This window comes from Neopelma chrysocephalum, unplaced genomic scaffold (genome assembly GCF_003984885.1).
Source record: "Neopelma chrysocephalum unplaced genomic scaffold, ASM398488v2 Primary Assembly neopelma1_67, whole genome shotgun sequence".
In the NCBI taxonomy this organism is placed as follows: Eukaryota; Metazoa; Chordata; class Aves; order Passeriformes; family Pipridae; genus Neopelma; species Neopelma chrysocephalum.
The window spans coordinates 6,476,720-6,484,355 of NW_020897726.1; the positions used below are offsets into that span (position 1 = coordinate 6,476,720).

At 44.7% G+C, this 7,636-nt stretch overlaps 2 protein-coding genes across 2 annotated transcripts; one reads left to right on the top strand and one right to left on the bottom strand.

Moving 5' to 3' along the window:
- Window positions 1-2,713: 2,713 nt before the first annotated feature.
- On the bottom strand, window positions 2,714-4,211 carry LOC113968244 (wiskott-Aldrich syndrome protein homolog 1-like). Its single transcript, XM_027684627.1, has 3 exons — window positions 4,175-4,211; window positions 3,859-4,082; window positions 2,714-3,826 (listed from the first exon to the last, which is right to left on the bottom strand). The coding sequence occupies exons 1-3, from the start codon at window positions 4,209-4,211 to the stop codon at window positions 3,353-3,355; spliced, it is 735 nt and encodes a 244-aa protein (XP_027540428.1). The 3' UTR covers window positions 2,714-3,352.
- Window positions 4,196-6,951, top strand: ARL4A (ADP ribosylation factor like GTPase 4A). The gene is made up of 2 exons (XM_027684705.1): window positions 4,196-4,255; window positions 4,457-6,951. The coding sequence occupies exon 2, from the start codon at window positions 4,523-4,525 to the stop codon at window positions 5,123-5,125; it is 603 nt and encodes a 200-aa protein (XP_027540506.1). The 5' UTR covers window positions 4,196-4,255; window positions 4,457-4,522; the 3' UTR covers window positions 5,126-6,951.
- The last annotated feature ends 685 nt before the right edge of the window (window positions 6,952-7,636 follow it).

Below are 7,636 nucleotides of genomic sequence, written 5' to 3' on the forward strand. Positions count from 1 at the left end.
CATGGTCCGCATCCCTAATAAGGACTATCTAAGTTTCACAGAGTCAGCTAATAGCTGCAGCATTGGAAGCCTGGTCCTTTCAAACCTGCCCTGAACTAAAATTATCCCTGGACCATTATGGAATTAAAAAGAAACAAAACCCCAAAAAACTACTTTACCATAGTGAGGAAGCTGCATGTTACGCAAGTACTGCTTCTTTTTCTTGAAATACAAAGGTTTGTCCCAGGCTCTCTTCTGTGTGGAAAATAATAATAATGGCCCATCTTCGCGAACGAAGATTTGGGGAAAGGTCTTTTACCTTTCCAGCCTGCGCAATGGATTTTTTAGGTGAGACACAGCCTGCGCTGAACTGAGCCCACCCTTTAATCCTAAGGTTCATCTGCCGGGGCCAAGCAAGCTTGGACAATGGCAGTGAGGTCCTCAGGACGTAGGTTTGTTTAGAGTGTCCTTCTCATAGATGGATGGCCACACAGGGCTAACGACCTCCATCAGGCCAGGAGACCGGGATTTGAACCCGTGGTCGCAGCAGTGAAAGTCCTGCACGCTAACCACTAGGCCACCAGGGGTCTCTGTGTGGAAAATATTTACAGATTATATGTATAAAACATATGTAGAAAATAATATATTACTATTTATCCTGGTAAATTGGTATCCAGGAAAGGGGAGAAGGTTTTTAGCCCAGAGAAGCTGAAGTTGCAGTTGTTTTCATGAGCTGAGGAATGCTGAGCCAGAAAGAACTCAGATCTATAGCCATTAGGTAGGAAATGAGAGAAGTATAAATACATGAAATGACCCCAACATAGAAATTAGGTACCTCCTTATTTTGCATTAAAAAGTCTGCACGTGGCTTTCATTGTTTCCTCTTATATGTATCTTGCAGTTATTTTCAGCTGTCATCTAAGATCAGCCTGCTCCCCCCATTTAGCTACACACTCGAAAAGAAAGTAAGTACACTTCTTTCTGTACACTTCCTTTATTAAACACTTCTACAGGATAATCAAAGCCTTGCTTCACCCTTACCTTCAATTATCAAAGGTTGAATGTGTCAACTCTCCTACACTCCCACTAATTTAGATACCATTACTCCATAACACCTGGAACACCTGCCCAGTCTGTATGTTTGACTTCTAAAGTAGCAAGAAGTGTATGGGAGGAGTTGATCAACTTGGATTGTCATTTAATAGTTGTTTTGCAGAAATGCCTACAGGCATTAATTAAGATCAAGGTGCAAAACACTAAGAAGACTTACAGTGAAAAATAGTCCCAGTTCCGGAGAGTTCATAATTCACTTCATAGCAAGTTACAACAGGTAGATGCGATAAATTAACTGTAGGGAGTGTCCAAGCATTTTCTGGAGAGCATGGATCATTTTCATGTATATATTTACAAATATATACAAATGCTCATGTTCCTGAAGATGTTAATTTCTATTTATTCTTAAAATTACCTTCCTGATGTCATAAAACTCTTCTTCCAAAAAATCGCATGATCTATCAGATTCCAACACCTGGTGTGTTGGATACACTATACCTTAGAAAAGCATCAGTTCTGTATCCCTCCCTTTTCAAGGGCACTGAAATATTATGTACTAACTGCTGTACAGCAGAACAAGAGATAAAGGCAAGCTTTACACATTTTATATTTAAAATTAAAATACCTTCAATAAGGGTAGGAGCTGGCCGGTATCCCTCCTTGTGGAATTAATTGTAAAATGTGTTATTAAAAAGCTGTGTAAAGTTTGAACGGATCTTAGTAACAATCAGACGTTATAATTTAGAAGAGTGTAGTATCTAATAGGCTTATTTTTCCATTAAAAATAGGGGATACTTAATTTTGTAGGTGGAGATAAAGGTCGATTTGATTTATTTCAGCTTGTCAAATTTTATGAATAAATCTATTATCTCCAGTAATATTCCGTAACTAGGTACTTCTAGCTGGTTTCCTCCAATTTTAAATTACTGAAAACCATCCATGAAATAATTAAGGCCCACTTTTACCATTACTCTAAATGCTTTTCTATTATGTTGTATTCTGTGCAGTTCTTCATGTTATGCAAAAGTAGTGTAAAATGCTGCCAAATCAGAAACCTTACCAGTTGGCCTCAGGGGTAGTAACTTGCCCCTCCTTTCCATGGAAGTAAAATAAGCTTCCTATACAAATAGACTACTTCCTCCAAAGAGAATCGTCTGCAAGATCAGGATGTAAATAACTAACAAAGTTAAAAGCAGTGAAACATTAATCTCAGATGTAAGCAAATTAGAATTTTATTTTTAGTAGGACTAGAATGGGTATTTTAACATTTCAATAACATGAAACCTTGCCTACAGCACATGGTGGAATTTTTGCTACTATTATATGTCCCTTTACTATTAAGTTACTTCTCTTTTATATAAAATTCTCTGATATTTAAAATACAGAGTACAATGCTTTCAAAGGGGAAAACAGGAAATATGATTGATTGCCTGAATACGCTTATAATTTCATCCCTTTTCAGCAGCCACATCAAGACATCTTAAATTCTTCTAGAAAAAAAGCAAGACTAGTATTGAAAATGCCACTTTTTCTTTTTTTGCTGGAGCTCAGCTGGTCAGATTTGGATGGTTGCCCAGAGAAGCCGTGGGTGTCCCATCCCTGGAAGTGTTCAAGGGCAGGTTGGATAGCGCTCTGAGCCACCTGGTCTAGTGGAAGGTGTCCCTGCCCACAGCAGGGGGGGTTGAACTAGATGATCTTGAAAGCCCCTTCCAACCCAAACTATTCTATGATTGCAGTACAAAGTACAGAAACTTGGATTGGTAGAGTAGATTAGCACACTAGTATTAGTTAGCAGTTAAACATATGCTTTTATCAAAAAGATTGATTGATTAAATTTTTATCTAAAGATGAAGACTTCTGTAGTATGCTCTGCTCTGAAGCCAGTGTGTCTGATCCTTCTTGGTGCTATTTTACACTGAGCTGGTGTACATGCAACAGAAGCAGGAGTAACCATCTACATTGCCACAGCTGTATAAAAACTACAGTGGCAAAGGCACTAAGGGAAAAAAGCTGTGGGAAGGAACAGAACGATGGTAAGATAGCAAAAGTAGCTGACACAAAGTACTCCCCAGGCCTCCTCTAAAACCTGTATGCCCTGAAAACAGTAAATGTGTTATCAGACATTAGTCATTAGTTCTGGGAAAGGCTTCACTGCTCAAATCAGGCTGCAATATTAAAACGAAGAATTACTTAACACATTCCTGTGCTATGGGAAACCTTCCTCGTAAATAAGCTAGGTGCTGTGAGTGTTCACGCCGACCCGAGCACTGCTGCCATCTCTGTGTGCCAGGCGTCCATCAGGACCGCCTCATCCATTCCGTTATTCCCGGCTCCTCCCGTCTGTGTCTCCCGTTTCGCGGGGACAGGCGAAAGGCAGGCACAGTACGCGCAGTGAGCGCACAGAGCCGGACCTCGGGCCCTGGGGCACTAATATTGAAGCAAAAACTGCAGAGCACCGCGCCGACAGCACACCGCACGGTGCCTCAGCGGCGCAGGGCGCGGCCGGCCCCAGCCGTGCTGCAGGTGCGCGGGGAGGCGCCGCCGAGCCGCCCTCGGGCAGGCGGGGCAAGGCGGAGTGACAGCTCCAACAGCCAATGAGCGCACGCGCTCCGGGCGGAGAGGCGGAACGCCGCCGGGCCGCCTCCTGGGCTGGTGGGAGAGAGTCGGAGTGACAGCACCCACAGCTAATGAGCGCACGCGCTTCGGGTGGAGAGGCGGGGCGCCACCGCCCGCCGCGGGGGGTGAGGGGCTGCCGTGGGCGGAGGGCGCGGCCGCCGCGGCATTCCCCGAGGGACTCGTGTGTGGCAGCGGCTCCACCCCGCGGGAGGGCAGAGGGAGTGAGCGGGGCCGCTCAAAGTAGGGCGTGGGTGGGGAGCGGTCCCCTTCCCCGGCCGCGCTTGGCCTCGGGTAGTCGGGCTGCGGGCGGTACAACCCGGGCTGTACGATCAGTGGCCGGCGCCGCCAGCCAATGGGCGAGGCGGAGTGCGCCTTCCTCCCCGCCCCGGAGCTCGGCAGGACCAATGGGAGCCCGCGGGGCGGGGCGCACGGGGCTAGCCGCGCGCTGGGTGGCGCCCGCGCCGCCAGATGCAGGGGAGAGTCGCGCGGGCGGCATCAGCAGCGGCAGCAGCACGAGCACAAGCACAGGCGGCGGCGCGTGCAGTGGAGCGGCGCGCGGGCATGGGGGCGCGGGCAGCGCGCGCCTCCCGGCGCTGAGGCACCAGCGGTACGAGCGGGGTGGGGGGGCTGCCCGGGCGGGGGTGCCGGGCCGGGCCGGGCTGGGCCGGGCGGGAGGGACGTGAGCCGTTCCGCGTTGCGCTGCTTCCCGCAGCCGCGCCCGCAGTCAGGGCGGCGGCGCTGTGGCCGGCGCGGTGCGGCCGTGCGGCGCAGGCGGAGCGGGGTCTAACGACGTTCGTGTCGTTGTCAGGATCCGAGCGCAGCCGCGGGAGCCGCCTCTGTTGGTGGCAGCCTGCTGTCACCTTCCCTGCTGGCAATGGGGAATGGACTCTCCGACCAGACGCCGATCCTCTCCAGCCTGCCTTCCTTTCAGAGCTTTCACATTGTCATCCTGGGGCTGGACTGCGCTGGGAAGACGACAGTGCTCTACAGACTGCAGTTCAATGAGTTCGTCAACACTGTCCCCACTAAAGGATTTAATACTGAGAAAATCAAAGTGACGCTGGGCAACTCGAAGACGGTCACTTTCCACTTCTGGGATGTGGGCGGCCAGGAGAAGCTGAGGCCGCTGTGGAAGTCGTACACAAGGTGCACCGATGGCATCGTGTTTGTGGTGGACTCCGTCGACGTTGAGAGGATGGAGGAGGCCAAAACAGAACTTCATAAGATTACTAGGATATCTGAGAATCAAGGAGTGCCTGTCCTTATCATTGCTAACAAGCAGGACTTGAGGAACTCTCTCTCCCTTTCTGAAATCGAGAAGATGTTGGCAATGAGTGAGCTGAGTTCTTCAACACCCTGGCATTTGCAACCTACCTGTGCAATCATTGGAGACGGACTCAAAGAGGGACTGGAGAAACTATATGATATGATAATTAAGCGAAGGAAAATGTTGAGGCAGCAGAAAAAGAAGAGATGAGTTCTATTTTGACCTTTCTGTTTTAGAGTAGTTACATGGTCAAAATTTGACTTAAGACAGCTTCCAAACCCAGGCCTGCCTGTTTGGATGCCGTTAAACTTAGTTACGTTAAACAATCAGTTGCACAACCTTGCTGTGTGAAGGAAGGGTGTGCAGTTGTGGAACTTTTTTTTTTTTTTTAACTAGTCTCTTCTGAGTTTTATGGCTCTGTATTATTTCAGAAGCCCTAATAGATGATGTAATGCTATCAGGAAATGGATGTCTAAATAGCCAAATAAAACGAGGGTTTTCTGCTTAGTGTTGTACTCATACGTTTGAGGGTGCCCTCTGCAAGCAGTTTGCGTTGAAGGTGTTTGTATTTTTAAACTTCTGATGCTCGTAAGTGGAGTGCTTAGGTGAACATTATACAGCTTTAAAAACATGTATGAAGCTAGTAACCCATAATTCCGTTGAGGCTGTTTTTTTACCTTGTTTGGGGATTTCCATGAAAGCTTGGCCACATGTTTGGTTTTTTTTAATTTGGCACTTTTTGAAATAGAATCATGTTCAGTTCAAATACTTGAAATTTTAAGTGCTGTGGATTCTTCAACTCATAAAAGAAAGACTTTGACAAGTAAAAAATGTAAACAACACACTGGAGCATGAAAAAGTGGTTTCCCAACATATAGCATGTTTTTGGTATGTAAGGTTTTTATTTTTTAGAAGTAGCCATTCATCATTATACAGTGCTAATCAGGTTTAAACTGTTAACTCAAAATTAGTAAGTTATTTCTGAATGGTGAGTATTATGTCCTCCTAGTATGAAAGTAAAAGTCAACGAATTGCAGTAAAGAAGCTATAGAGAACAGTTTTGGCTGCCGTGGTTCTAACCAGTGCGGCATTCTTTGCTCTACTGGTGGCTTCCTGGCAATATAAAAAAGTAAAGATGGAGGTAAAATTAGCAGACCACATCTTGTATCTCCCCAAAATACCCCATTTTATTAAAGTGGTATTGCTGCGTCACTTTCAACGTATGCTTTTTTTATTGTGACTCTTACAGTATTTTGTGGTTAGGAATGTAATAATGCTTTATACACTCGAACATTAGACACTACCGGGGGCGGGGGTGGGGGGGAGGGAAAGGGGGAAGAAGATTTTCAAGATGGGCCTGTGTTCTGCTTTAATTATGCTTTAAGCTGTTCTTGTTTACAGAGTGTGCAAACAGTGTTAACTGGGCAGGATAGTGCTTGACGGAAAAGGGAGGGTAGTTTTTCTTACTGGTACAGAGCTTCAAGTGACTCTCTAGATACTTGGTTAGCAATTGAAAGGGCTAAAGCAGAGCCTGGATTTTTAAGACTAACTTTAGTGGTGCTGTAAAAATTCATCAGAATGTTAGATTATCTTTAAACTTTTGTTGGAAATACCAGATTAAAGAAAAAGTAAAAAAAAAATAGCAAAATCTAGTTCCTCCTCTCGACCAGCAAAGTAATGCATTTTTCTTACGTGCTGCCATGTATCAGGAGGATGACAGCTACAAATCTGAACGTCAATCGATGTAATTTAGCTATGTTAAAAAAAAAGAAATCAAACTTTTTATCCAGCAGCTGTTTTACCAGGAGGTAACCAAAAATGCACTTTAGTGTCTTCAATAACTGAAAGTGACAGCTGTTTGTTTTTTTAATGACATCTTGGTCCTTTTTGAATAAACTGAAGTAGCTTCCAGTGGAGCTTTTGTATGGTGGTTATATATGTACCTGCACTGGTGACATTGTAAGTCACTTACTCAAGTAATGTCTATATTTATAGAAATGTGGATGACTTCTTAAACCTCAATAAACAATTCAAAACAAGCCTGCAGAGAGAAGGTGTCTGACTTCTTGTACTGCAGTGGTACATTCTTATTGACCTCTGTGCACATAGTTCTGCTGTTATTAGAATCAGTATTTTTATTGAAAACCAAAGTCATATAAATGTGGTGAGGTTCATAAATGTCACGGTGTTAGAAATTGAAGGTATGCAATTGAAAACTTAAGATCAATGGCATGTCTGTATATTCACAGAATAAATACTAGCTGCAGTGACTCCTTTCTGAAGTGATAGATCTTGCATAATTTGAAAAGTCTCTTATATAGCTGAACCTGTTTTGTTATGTGCAATGTTTAATAGGTGCTGTTGGGCATATATCACATGTACTCACAGGTGGTTCTTGATTTAGTGTCTTTAGGCTCGTGTATCTGAAGCTGTCTGAGGGATTCACGTGTACTTAAGCCTCCTTGAATTTTACAGCAGTGAGTGGCGTGTGTCCAGATGGGAAGCTTCTAATTAGTTTCAGGAACAAAATAGAGACAAGATGAACTTTGTTTAGCCTGCAAATGAAAATGGCTAACTTTAAACAAGAATATCCAATCCTGTGTCTCAAAACCCTGATATTTTCATTTCTGTTTATGTAACTGCTGGCACATCAAAATGTGGGTTACTACTAGTCTGGAGGAAAAAGCTATATGAGTGATGCTGAGCCCGTGAATTTGGCAT

Excerpts from the sequence above, each read along its gene's own strand:
- ARL4A (XM_027684705.1), top strand. The coding sequence starts at position 4,523 with ATGGGGAATGGACTCTCCGACCAGACGCCGATCCTCTCCAGCCTGCCT.
- LOC113968244 (XM_027684627.1), bottom strand. The coding sequence starts at position 4,211 with ATGCCCGCGCGCCGCTCCACTGCACGCGCCGCCGCCT. Across the intron at positions 4,083-4,174 it reads CACTGCACGCGCCGCCGCCT|CCCCGTGCGCCCCGCCCCGC; the intron begins GTGCTTGTGCTC and ends GCGCGCGGCTAG. Across the intron at positions 3,827-3,858 it reads CCCGCTCACTCCCTCTGCCC|TCCCTCGGGGAATGCCGCGG; the intron begins TCCCGCGGGGTG and ends GCCACACACGAG.